At 32.5% G+C, this 12,788-nt stretch overlaps 2 protein-coding genes across 3 annotated transcripts; both read left to right on the plus strand.

Moving 5' to 3' along the window:
- The first annotated feature begins 1,523 nt into the window (after positions 1–1,523).
- On the plus strand, positions 1,524–2,423 carry LOC107917112 (uncharacterized). Its single transcript, XM_016846494.2, has one exon. It carries the CDS (start codon positions 1,524–1,526, stop codon positions 2,421–2,423), a length of 900 nt encoding a protein of 299 aa, XP_016701983.2.
- Positions 2,424–7,643: 5,220 nt separating this feature from the next.
- On the plus strand, positions 7,644–12,175 carry LOC107918000 (protein ALTERED PHOSPHATE STARVATION RESPONSE 1). 2 transcript variants are annotated; one of them, XM_041117850.1, is made up of 6 exons: positions 7,644–7,795; positions 9,603–9,961; positions 10,060–10,531; positions 10,613–10,785; positions 10,863–11,086; positions 11,163–12,175. In XM_041117850.1, the coding sequence occupies exons 2-6, from the start codon at positions 9,818–9,820 to the stop codon at positions 11,905–11,907; spliced, it is 1,758 nt and encodes a 585-aa protein (XP_040973784.1). In that variant the 5' UTR covers positions 7,644–7,795; positions 9,603–9,817; the 3' UTR covers positions 11,908–12,175. The 2 variants fall into 2 exon arrangements, with proteins under 2 accessions (XP_040973784.1, XP_016702965.2); XM_016847476.2 differs by having other exon boundaries at positions 9,603–10,531.
- Positions 12,176–12,788: the final 613 nt, after the last annotated feature.

The following is a 12,788-nucleotide window of genomic DNA, read 5'->3' on the forward strand; positions in this document are numbered from 1 at the left end:
TTAAAAATTTTTATATAGTCATTTTATCATTGTTTTAATGTTTACATTAGAGTAGTATTATATATTTAGTATATGCTTATTTTTTTAATGTATTCTAAATTACATAATATATAAAAATAATATAATATAAAGTATTATAAACTTAAAATGGGCTAGGCTCAAGCTTTAAATGTTCAAGTCCGAGTTTGGCTCATATTTTAAACGGGCTTAAATATTTTTTCCAAGCCCATTTTTTGGACCTAATATTTTTGCCTAAATCATTCCAAATTTTGGGCAAGCCTTTAGGCCTAGGCAGATAGTGCGATCCATAAACAGGTCTAAACACTAAACAATCATCTGAATGATATAAGACGAAGGGTTGTCTGCAGGCCTCTTCAATCAGGGCTAGGGTATAACAATTATAATGTCAATTAGTCGGCTTATTAAGTATTTTTTCAAATAATTTTCACACAAGATATTTTTCATGTTCGTTTTATGATTTATAAAAAATAATTCTTTCAAGATTTGTAATTGTGTTACACATTGATGAACATTTGTTTATGATTTGAAAAGTAAATGGCAGAAGATACTCATGGATTTGGAAGGATGGAAGTAGCTAAATTTTCATCTGTGAAGAAAGGGTGATGAGAGGATTAATAATGTGATTAGAAGCATTTAGTTGACTTAAAGAAAGATTTTAGTATTGTCGTAATTAATAATTTCTGGAGATTCTTAAGCTCCGTGTAATCTTCTTCAATTTCCATGTACGTACCGCGTGAACAAACATTATTACCTCTGCTCCACCCTAACGCCTTTTACTAATCAACTACACAAATTAATTTACTATTTACGGGTTTATTTTTGGAGATCAAAATTGTAAAATCACAAAAGTGCTTCAAGAGTTAAAATTTTAGAGTATTCAGGCCTTTTCTACCCTCAAATGTCAAAATATGAAAGGGAGATAGCAGATTTGCAGGAGAGCAGCGTGTTTATTGTGATTCCGTTCAATTTAATGGTGACAGCTAAAGCCCCTTGAGATTGTTTTGTATGATTAGTTAGTTAGAAAACAAGGGAATTGTGGCATATGCCCTCAGATGGCTCAGCCCCATGCTCTGTCTATTCTTTTCTTTTTAATCATCACCCCCCCCGGGCCATATTAATTAGTAGTTGGAAGATACTGACGGTGGTTGTGTGCGAAATTCACCCCTTGAATTTCAGTAAGGGTCAAATGAATTTTACTAATAGCAGGCAATGCCAGTGCCTGAGTTTTGGGTTTATAGGGTGACAGAGTGTCAAAACCACGTTCTGTCTCCTCTCCACAGGAAATGGAACCCATAAGCGCCTCGGTTTGCAACCCTAAACCCACATGCCTTATTATTTACTTTAATCCTTACTGCCAGCTCCAACACCTAAGATTTATTCGCGGATCCAGTCCCCTCTTATCCATCCCCTCGTGCGCCTTACTTCCTTTATATACTACCAATCTCCCCTTTCGCCTTGTCAAACCACACTACTCTTAACACATTCTCGATTCACAATCAAAGATGGTTGGCGTTTTCAGGCGTTCACTTTCTTTTCCAAACAAACCCACTACCCGTCCTTCTAAACCACCCATTTCTCACCACATTAGATCCATCTCTTTTCCATGCCGATCTCATCCCTTAATTTCCCAACTCAGGGATGAAATCACTGCCCTCAAATCATGGTCTTGGAATCCTGATAACCGAACCTCCGCTTGGCTTTGTGATGGTCTGAGCCGCCTAAAGGACGTTCATGATTCTCTGCACGACTTTCTTCAGCTTCCGCAAACACATCAAGTGTTAAGCCATAAGCGTGAATGGGTTGAGAAACTCCTCGAAGATTTCTTGCGTTTCGTTGATGCATATGGGATCTTCCAATCATCGTTCCTCGCACTCAAAGAAGAGCAACTCGCGGCCCGGGTGGCTCTAAGGAGAAAAGACGATTCAAAGATGGCCGTGTATTTGAAAAGTCGGAAAAAGATGGCTAAAGAGATAGCTAAACTCGTATCCTCGATCCCATGCACCGGTCCATACACAATTCCTGGATCAGCTGTGGTGTCTATTGCAGACACTGAACTGACTGGCATTATCAGCGACGTCATCGAGGTGACAGTTTCAGTCTCGGTGGCCCTTTTCAATGGAATATCCATGTCATTTGCGTCAAGAAAATCGTCATGGATGGGGGTGACATCGTCGAAGAAATCAAAGAAAGTCAAGATGGAGGAACGTATAAAAGAATTCCAAGAAATAGGAGAAGCCAACATGTGGGGTTTGAGGAAGAAAGGAGAGGAGGAAGTGAGGATGGTTTTGAAGAGAATGCAAGACTTGGAAGGGTGCATAGCTGATGTTGGAAGTGGGAGTGAAAAAGCATTCAGGAGTTTGATAAACACTAGGGTTTCGCTGCTCAATACTCTCACCAACTAGGAAGCTGGGATCAGAAAGGGAAAAACAAGTCTCACAGACATAATACAAAATAGAGATGTAATTTAATTTTAGTTTGTGTAAACTTCTTCTCTTCTTATGTCTTTTTTCTCCCCAGTAGAAAGGAATTAAAATTGTGAAAATTTAGTGTTCAAAAGTGGTTGCACAGAGACATGTTTTCAATGGTGTACAGTCGGTAACTTTATTATTATTATTATTTTTGTATGAATTGGCGACATCACTTTGTTCTTAATACCAGATTAATTTGTTCCATTGTTTTGTAATTTATTTTTTGTAAATTTATCAGAGACATAAATTTAACATAAAATAGTAACTAAATAAAATTTTTTCAGTGTTTGAAGTATAATTTGAAAATAACAACTAACTTTCCTTTTTCCACTCATCTCCAATTGAAAGATAAATATTATTAAAAAAAGAATTCCAATTTTAGCAATAAAAAAAAAGATAATGCTTAATTTCTTAATTAGGTGTTCCGATTGGAGTTTTATATTAAAATCAAATGGGGGAAAGAGAGAGTTAAGTCATTAGCTTATAATAATAACAAAGGGGAAAAGTTTTTACCTTTTCGAAAAAAGTGGAGAGATAAGACAATTTCACATTATATTCTTATTCAAGTTAGACAATAAAATTATTTGTTATAAATATTGATGTATTTTTGTAGAGCAAGTTTTCTCTAAACTTAATCAAATTTAAATTTTCAAAATAAAATTTATCTCAACCCAATCCAAATTTAAAAAAAAAATTTAATTCAATTAAATTAAAAAATTTATATGAAAATTACATATTTAGAACACAAATTTTTGCTTAAAAATAACAATTTTTAACTTATTTAAATTGTAAAATAATATTTCTATAATGTCTCAAACTGAATTAGTGCCCGAGTGAATCATGACATCAGAAATAATTAGATTAAATTAAGTTAAAATGCATCCGTTATTACTAAAATTAATAATTAATGAAACAATTTTTTTAAAAAGAAAAAAGAAAATCTGGAAAAAATGTGGTAGTGGGGTAGGGTATACACGTTTGAGACATGGAAGAAAAATATAATTTCATTATAGTACATTTAATAATACTAGATGATTTCATTTGATATGATGATTTTAAAAGACAAAAATGGAAAAACAATCATTCCTTCATCGTGAGTTTAGGAATGGTGCAAATAATTAGGGATAGCTTCAATTCAATGATCCCTTCAACTTGACTTAGAATAGAAATTTTGGAGTCTCCACCGCCATTGACAGCAGATTTTAGGTATGTGCTTGGGCACTCTGCAAAAGCAAAAGTATAGAGATAGCCAGCATCTAACTAATTTGTGCACCCTTAGTTGGTGTCTCAATTATCTTGATCTCATTAGCTAATGAGAAGAATGTGCAATTAATTAAACAAATTAAAGAAATATTTTATCACCTTCATCACCTTTGATTTCCTCTAATAATTGTAGTTATTTGGAAGTTGGGAGTTGGAATTTTGATTTGTTTTTTTAATTAAGAAGTTGTTATTTTGCCAGGAAATCATTTCAATAAAGCAAAAGAAAGAAAGTTAAATATGTTTTTGAGTTAGGGACCTCATCTTTCAATTTTTGTAGGATTAAGGTTGTATACTTGTTCATCATTGAAGACCTGAAAAGTGAAAGGTATTAAGATAAAAATAATAATTCTTATATTGTTTTTTTTAATGTAAATTCTAGTAAGTTTTAGTAAGTTTTGGGTATATGTTACACTCTTACAAGGAGAATTCAAGTTCAAATCTTAGAGACAATATTGTTAAGAAAAACAACCACAAATAGGGATGATAAAACATAAGCCGTGTTATAGAAATTCTGAGTTGCTTTGCTATGAATAGAGTAGATTTTTTTATAAAAAAAAAGTAGATGTGTAGTAAGGCGGGGTGGAAATTTCTTTTTGGGACGGTGGATGTAAAATGGCTATGGTAATTGCTTGCCCTAACCCACCTCACTTCACTTCACATTTGTGTATATATATAATTGTTAAAAGAGTAAAAATATAGAAATGTTTTATAGAGAAACACATTTTTATGTTGCCTCTACAAAAAATTAGAAACACTAGAAATAATTAACAAAAAATTAATTGAAGTAGGATGGGGTGGATGCATATAAAGGTGATAGTAGTTTTAAGATTACACATCCATATTGAAGTAGGGCAAGTGATGGGTAAAAGGTGTCAACTATGGAGTATTTTGCAACATTTGTCACCATCACACTCCATCGTCATCCCTAACCATAAACCCCAAAAAATATTAATATCCAACAATGTTGTTTGAATCAAACTAAATCAGCTAGTTAAATCTGTTAAAAGGGTTAAACTCGTTGACTTACAAATTGATATAGATTGGTTGAAAATGTTTTCTCTACTTTTTTTTATATGAAATTTATGATTTTTAAAACGATTGAATAGAAAATTAATGGTATGATCGATTTAATTACCGACTTAGTTCTGAAAACATCTATCTCTATTACTAGTAATAGGGACTAAAATGATACATTGGGTTTCTCTCTTGTAAATAAATAAAAAAAAGTACAGTCTTCTGGGCCTAGTACTTGTAGTCTAACTTTCAATTTTATTTTAAAAATTGAAACCAAAGAAGGCGGACAATCACAGCCCACTAACCAAACTTGGGGTTTCGTTTAGGCCCCAACTTATTTCCAAAAGTCACTCTCACTCTAAAGCCATGATGACAACAAATTTCTTTTCCTTGTGATTTTTGAAGTAGAAAGATTTAAAGTGAAAATAATTGGATTGCTATAATACTTTTGGACCCTATAAAGTATAAAGAAGAAGAGAGTGTAGTCGAGATGTAGGTGAAGTGGGACATCCACATTGCCATTCCTGTTGTGACTCTGAGATTGTGGGATTTAATCCAAACCCGTGACACTTGTGGGATTTACGTCATCATTCAATCCATTTGTTGCTATGATTACAATGTCCAATTCCACTTCTCAAGTGAGACAAATTTTGGTGCTAACTTTATTTTGAGAGAGAGTTAAAAAGGAAAACCGTTGCCCCATGACCCCTAACACCACTACAACCAACATGGGGTCTCCTCCTTTATTTTATTTTATTTACTCATACTCAGCATCACATCCTGTTGATTGAGCCGTTGGGATCTGAAAATGAATGGCACCTGCAATTTCTGGCTACTAATAATCAGAGAAGTAGGAGCCACCCCTGATGTTGAAGGGTAGACCTACACCTATTCCTACACCTACAATCATGTGATTGCAGTAGCAAAATATGCTTCTAAATTTAGTTTTTTGTTGAAATTTTTCTATTTAAGAAGATTTAAAATCTTTAAAATAAAGTGGAGATTAAATTTAAAATCTAAAAAATTATAAAAATTTGAAGTATATTTTATATTTACACGGTCAACAGCTAAAAAGATAGGCTTTCCTAGTTATTAGGATTTTGTTAAAAGCTTGGGCAGGACCATGCCTCCTCCCCTACGCATTTCCCACCTAACCTTTTTAAACTGTCTGTCTGTTGATATCTGGGTGTTTATGTTTTTTTTTTAATTTTTTTTAAAATATGGTTTTTGGTAATTCAAATTTGCAGTTAGATCTATTTTGGTGTTTATATTTTTTTTGTTCATTTTAAAATTTGAATTTGACAATTAAATCTATTTTTAGTTTCTATATTTAGATTTTGTTAAAGATTTGATGATGTGATCAATGTTTTTAAATTGGCCGGTCAAACTTATTGCAACGAGAACCGGTTGGTATATTGGTTCAAACAAAGAGATTGAACCAATTGTATTAGAAACTACACGAAATAGATAAAAATTGAAATTTGGAACAAAAATCGGTAGTTGAAGGGGTTGAACCAATTGTATTAAAAGCTGCTCGAAACAAGTAAAAATCGAAAACTAGGACAAAAATCAATAGTTGAACAGGTTGTACCGATTTGTTTTTTTTTTTAATTTAATGAATTTTTAATTATTATTGGTCTAGCAATTAAACCAAGTAAATCAATTAAATCGAAAACCAATGGTTTGACTGTTCCAACCACTTATTTAACTATTAGAACATTGTATATGATACTCTAAAATTGTACTATATAATCATCTAAAAATTGATATAAATTATTTGATCTTCAAATAACAATATAACGTAATTTTAGAGTATCACATCATTAAACTTTTATATTTTTTAAATTTAAAAATTAAAATAAATCTAAATATCAAATTCATATACCAAAATTAATTAAATATATATAAATACCATAATAAACTACGTTTCAAGTTCAATGATAAAAAATCCATCTCTTTTTAATTACGTAATTAAATGTCCAAAAAGGTCAAAATAAGAGAGAGATAATGTTGAGATGTAAATGCAGGTAGAAGAGTTAGCAGATTCAAATGGGCATGCGAACGTTAAAAGCTTTCTTGGCTTTAGTTTCAGGTTCTGCAAAAAGTATCATTCCCCAGGTCAGGGCTGGTGAAAGGGAATTTTACCCTAATGGGTTAACAGTTTAAACTCCATTTCCACCTAATTGGACACAGTAAAGATTCTGCTGACACCGCACTCCCGTCCTTTTGGTTCGACCAATGGTAAAAAGTTAAATCATCATCATCATTCACGCACAAAAACAACAAAAAATTAAATGCATCATGATTTCCCTTTATGGTTTATTTTCAAATATGAAATTAATACCAGCTTTTGCCTTGTCAAAATCATCATCATCAAATTAAAATGGCCATATTATAGGATTAAGACGTTGCTGAAAAATTGGGTATCATTCATTTGGTCACTTCCGTATTTACTTCACCACTCTAGTCACCCCTTTTTTCACTCCACAATTAATTAAAAAATTATAGGTCAAAAAGCTACTCTGCTCCCTCTCAATTTTTGATATTCAACAAATTGGTCCCTCTTAAAATGGTGGAGTAATTTAATCTCTACCAATTTCGAAAGTGAGCAGCTAAAAATAATTAATTACAATGTTATATTTTTATAATTGGTATAATAACAAATTTAGCTATCAAAGTTTATACTTTCTGTCAATTTAGCATTTGATTTAATTAATTTATCCCATAATATTTACACAGAATATATAAATATCAAGAGCTTACTTTATTATTATACCAATAAAAAATATGTATAATATTTTATCAACATCAAAATTGAAAGGGACTAAAGATGTGTTTTTACCAAAATTATAATTTCAAAACGGTACCTGCAAGGTTTTGTCAAATTGGAAACCATACCACTCTATTTAAATACACCAGAATCGAAGTGAACCTCATCGCCTCCGTAGCAGCCCAAGTCACAACGAAGTGAACCTCATCGCCTTCATTGAATCCGTCGCTGCTCGAGTAACCTTCAAGGCTTGTATCTGGTACTTTTTCTCTTTTCCTTGATATACCAACACAAAATCTAACTCTGAAAGTTTCTTTTTTCCTTCTTTTCTAATATTCATCAATGAAACCAGTTATGCATGCAGTAACCATATTATTGACATTTAGGAAGATAGTAATTTCTAAAAACTAGTATTGAAAGCTAAAAGCCATACCTCCAACATGAATGTTTTGTTAGCTATGGTTTCCATCTTTCTGTCCGGGTACAACTTTGAGACATCGGAGAGAACCCAATTATAGAATTTTTTTTATAACTTAAAATTTATTAATAATATGTTAGTATAAAAAATATTTTGTTAGAAAGTGATTTTAGATACTCTATAGGGCTAGTGTATAAATAAATTTAAAATGATAGTACAATGATTATTAATTAAGTCATAAGTATACTGATTAAACCCTTTCCCTTTTCTAATAAAAAAGATAATTAACAATTTTATTCATCATAATTTTTAATATGATTCATCAGGATATTATTAAAAAAATATCATATATATATACCATTCACTAACAAAATCCATTTAAAAATGCAAATTATACTATTCGCTTAAATAAAAAAAAAACCCAAATTGTAGTGCTTTTCCTTCTTAGATACCTGACTTTTTTTTTTTAATTTATCATTTTAGGTATCTAAACTTATGTTCTGTTGCTATAATTGATTCTTCCGTTATCAAAATTATTGAGTTAATCGTTGCCTGCCATGTGGTATCTAGGATTTTTAAAAAATTTAAAAAAACAATATATATATAATAAAAGCTTAAAATAAAAAAGAAATATAATAATAACCTGAGTAAAAATAAAATAGGAAAACAAAGTTAAGTTCCATCATGTGGGGGTTTGAACTAATTCTAGTTTAGGGATTCTTTTTTTCCGTTAATCGGAGTTTTAGGTCTAGGTTTATACAGTTTTAATAAACCAACATAAAAATTTTCAACCATTAGCTAATCAATCGTATTCTATCACACAAGAAATAATTTCTTATTGTCTTTTGTTATTAAATTACATAAGTGGTTAATAGATTCTCACACGGAAACCTGTTACAATACTTATATGCTTCTAACCTGAATTTTATTAAAAATGGGAGCAAATGGATTAGTTTGGATCAATATGAAATTATTACCCATGAATATTTCATATTTTCTCAAATGCAAATAAGTTTTGGTGTCTACATGGCAGACAACGATTGAGTTAAATTTTTTTTTGTTAAGTAGTTAAATGAGAAAAACACTATAGTTTAAGAGGATTTCATTTTTGTTTAAACCTACTCATATAAATTGAATTATAGGTGGTGTGATAAATGACTTAATATTAAGTATTCCATTGAAATCAATTTTGCATTTTTTGAGTACATATTACAAATTAAGAGGAGATGAAAAGAACTAACAAGAAACTTAATTAATTATATATTTTTAACCATGATTCAAAAATAAATTATATTTTGGATAGATGAACATTGGATTTACTTTTTTATTTTTCTCAATTAGGAAAAAATGTTAATTTTTTAAAATAAAATAAAAAATGCAAATGACGGGGATCAAGAGTGCAAAAAAAATAAATAAAATGAAAGATATTTTGTAAAAATCCCAGTCATAAAAGCGTACAAAATTGGAGTAAAAAAAAGGGATTTCACAGAGCTGTCGCTTTTACCGGAGGAAATGTGAGTTAAATTCTGAAATTTGAATGCTGTCTGTCACTTTTACTTAAATAAAGGCTATTGAAGAAAAACATGCTTTCAGTACCTTCAAAATCTTGGCTTCTTTGATTTTAAACGTTATTTTATTTTGCATGCAGGCGGAGAGGGGTTCTATTCATGGGCTGCGCCGCCTCTAAACTCGACCAACTCCCGGCGGTCTCTTTTTGCCGCGACCGCTGTGACTTCCTCGACTACGCTCTCCGGCAAAGCTACGCCCTTGCTGATGCACACGTGGCATACATGCAATCGCTCAAGACTTTGAGCCCCACTCTTCGGCATTTCTTCGATCAATGTTTCAAATCTACGTCTGGCAATGACTCCACGGTCTCCACCGAGAAACCGCCGAAGCAAGCTTCTCCCCTCTCCTCGCCGGACCGTTCTCTCTCGAGTTCAAACTCAGATTCGCACATTCAGTTCGATACTGATTTGGAAGAGGATGAGGCAGACAAAGATTTCAGTACTTCTTTAAACGAAATACATTCAAGTTATCATAATCATGGCATCCTTACATCCTATTCTTTGCCTAATCCTAATTACCGCGGTAATACCTACCAGAACAGCGAATTCAGTGGTTCAGGCTGGAAAACTCCGCCACCTCCGGCTCCGAAGAGCGCAGCTTGGGATTACTTGAATTTTTTTGAAGAACTTTACGAGAGATACGAGTTGCCTTATACTTCGAGCAAAGCTGCGAAGAACAAAGAAGGATCTAATGGCGATGAAGCACAGCTAGTAAAACAAATTCATGGAGAAGAAAAATCCAGTGCAAATGATAGAAAAGCAAAAGGAGAAGAAAAGCCGAGAGGAGAAACTGTTTCAGTAAAGAAGAAAGTAGATTCAGCGACCGAGAAAGTTGAGAAGACGACTGATTTAAAAGAACCCAAAGTTCAAAACGATAAACAAAGTGTTTCTGAGGTAATGAAAGAATTGCAGGTTCTGTTTGAGAAAGCTTCTGAGTCTGGAAACGAAGTTTTGAAAATGCTCGACACTGGAAAATTTCGTTACCATCACAAAAAATCTGTTTATCAAGGTGAGGTCTTAAAAATTCCCTTAACAAACAGTGGTTTTGGAATTTCAATTGCAAATAGTTTTGATGGATTGTGTGATGTAGGTTCTACCCAGATACTTCATATCATTACTTCAAATTCATCGGAAACAGAGAACTTACTGTCGAAAGACAAGGTTAGTTCAACGGAGAACGATGAGATTGATAATGCACAGAATCTATCTTCCATTCTCAGGAAATTGTGCATGTGGGAGACCAAACTCTATGATGAAGTCAAGGTATGGGTCATGAATCAACGATGCTTTTGATTTTCACTTTACCTTTTTTAACTTTTCCTTCTACTTCATGTTTGAAGGCTGAGGAAAAGCTGCGTATAATTCATGCAAAGACGTGTAGGCAGATGAAAAGCTTGAATCAGAATGGTGCTAATGCTCGTAGAGTTGATTCCACTAGAACTTTGAGAAGGACTGTATCTACTAAGATGAGAGTCGCAGTTCAAGTTATTGACAAGGTAGCAGTTACTATAAATAAGCTAATGGATGAGGAGTTGTGGCCAGAGGTCAATAAACTGATTCACAGGTACATTGTACAATTCCCAATAACACAATGAATTGGTTGAAGAAAGGTGACTAACTGCAATTTACTTTGTTTTTAGATTGTTTAGAATGTGGAAGGTAATACTAGAATGCCATAGCTGTCAGTGCCAAAAGGTTATGGAAGCCAAATGTTTGGATTTCATTGCTCTGAATGATAAGCTTAAAGATTCTCATCTTGAAGTGGCAATGAGACTAAAGCTTCAACTTCAAAACTGGAGTCTTAGTTTCTTTAGTTGGATTGAAGCTCAGAGGGGGTTTGTCAAAGCTTTGAATGGTTGGCTTCGAAGATGTCTCCTATATGAACCTGATAAAGCAACAGATGGAGTGTCACCTTTATCTCCTGTTAGAAACAGAACACCACCAGTGATTGTGATCCTTAACATGTGGTCGGAAGCTATGGATAAAAATAAACTACCGGAGAAGGAAGTGGGTGAGGCGGTACATGGATTGTTAATGAGTGTAAACCAAGTGGTGGAACAGTATAATGCAGATTTGCAGCAAAGGATTATTGCTGATAAGGATATGGAAAGAAAAGTAAAGATGTTAGAAAAAGAGGGGCAAAAGATGCAAAAGTTAATGCAAGCTCAAGTGAAGAAGATGACACGGTTCGCAAGGGAAGAAAGCGATGTCCTTCTACCGAGAGACGCCACGTCTCGTAGTGATATCAGGGATGCTACTAGTTTAGTAAATGGTCTAAAGCAGATTTTCATGGGAATGGAGAAGCTTGCTAACCATTCCAGGCAAGCTTATGAGGAGCTTAATAAATACATGGAAGAGAGCAAGGCCATTCAAGAATACCCTTAAACATCTCATGCTTAATGTGCAATTGCTTAGTTATTATGGAAAATTATTATATTGTGGTATTGGCAGGGGATCTAAAACTGGCTGATTCTGACTTGGTTTACCCTGATGCATGGCTCTGAAAAAACTCATAGCTATTGCCTTTTTGAAGATCAGGTTTTGATTGTATTTTGTCTAAAATTTGCCAATGTGCTCCGGCAAGGTAGCCAATTTCTTATATCGACAGCACTGTATACTAGCCACCATATCATTGATTTCTTATTCCTTTTTACTTTTCATCCTTCCATTGTTTAAGCAAGTCGGTTCGATAATTAGATGAGTAGAATTTAGATTGTTGCAGGGAAGCTAGTTTCTTGATTACTTTTTAAGGTTAAAGCTATACTTGGCAATTAAATCTATTTAGTTAAATTAAATTATCAGTTCATATTCTCCAAACATATTATTCTAAATGTCTTTACTTCTTTAATTTGGAAATTTTAATCTTGCAAAATGATAGTCACTAATTCATAAGTAGATTTTTAGTAAGTAATCTATGAAAACAATAATACTATGTTTGGTTTGCTGTAATGGAATAGAGTTGTAATTTAATAGAGTTGTAATGAGTAATTCAACTGTTTAGTTGAATGAAATGGAATAGAACTGTAATAGTATTCTTATGTTTGGTTCAATAAAATGACGTTGTAATAGCGTAAGGAAAAAAATTGAAATGATTAGAATACCTTAAAAGAATCTACCTATGATTAGAATACCCTTAACAGAATCTACATAAGAATTTATATTATAGGATTATTATTAAAAATAATTTAATCATATTTTAATATAATTATTTAATATAATTTAATAAAAATAAAAATATATAATTTAATATTAAAACATTTCAAATA

Source organism: Gossypium hirsutum, chromosome A01 (genome assembly GCF_007990345.1).
Source record: "Gossypium hirsutum isolate 1008001.06 chromosome A01, Gossypium_hirsutum_v2.1, whole genome shotgun sequence".
In the NCBI taxonomy this organism is placed as follows: Eukaryota; Viridiplantae; Streptophyta; class Magnoliopsida; order Malvales; family Malvaceae; genus Gossypium; species Gossypium hirsutum.

What these genes read in the sequence shown, in the direction of transcription:
- LOC107917112 (XM_016846494.2), top strand. Translation starts at nt 1,524, where the DNA reads ATGGTTGGCGTTTTCAGGCGTTCACTTTCTTTTCCAAACAAACCCACT.
- LOC107918000 (XM_016847476.2), top strand. Translation starts at nt 9,622, where the DNA reads ATGGGCTGCGCCGCCTCTAAACTCGACCAACTCCCGGCGGTCTCTTTT. An exon ending in CAAAAAATCTGTTTATCAAG is followed by an intron (nt 10,532 to 10,612) that starts GTGAGGTCTTAA and finishes TGTGTGATGTAG; the next exon opens with GTTCTACCCAGATACTTCAT. An exon ending in AACTCTATGATGAAGTCAAG is followed by an intron (nt 10,786 to 10,862) that starts GTATGGGTCATG and finishes TCATGTTTGAAG; the next exon opens with GCTGAGGAAAAGCTGCGTAT.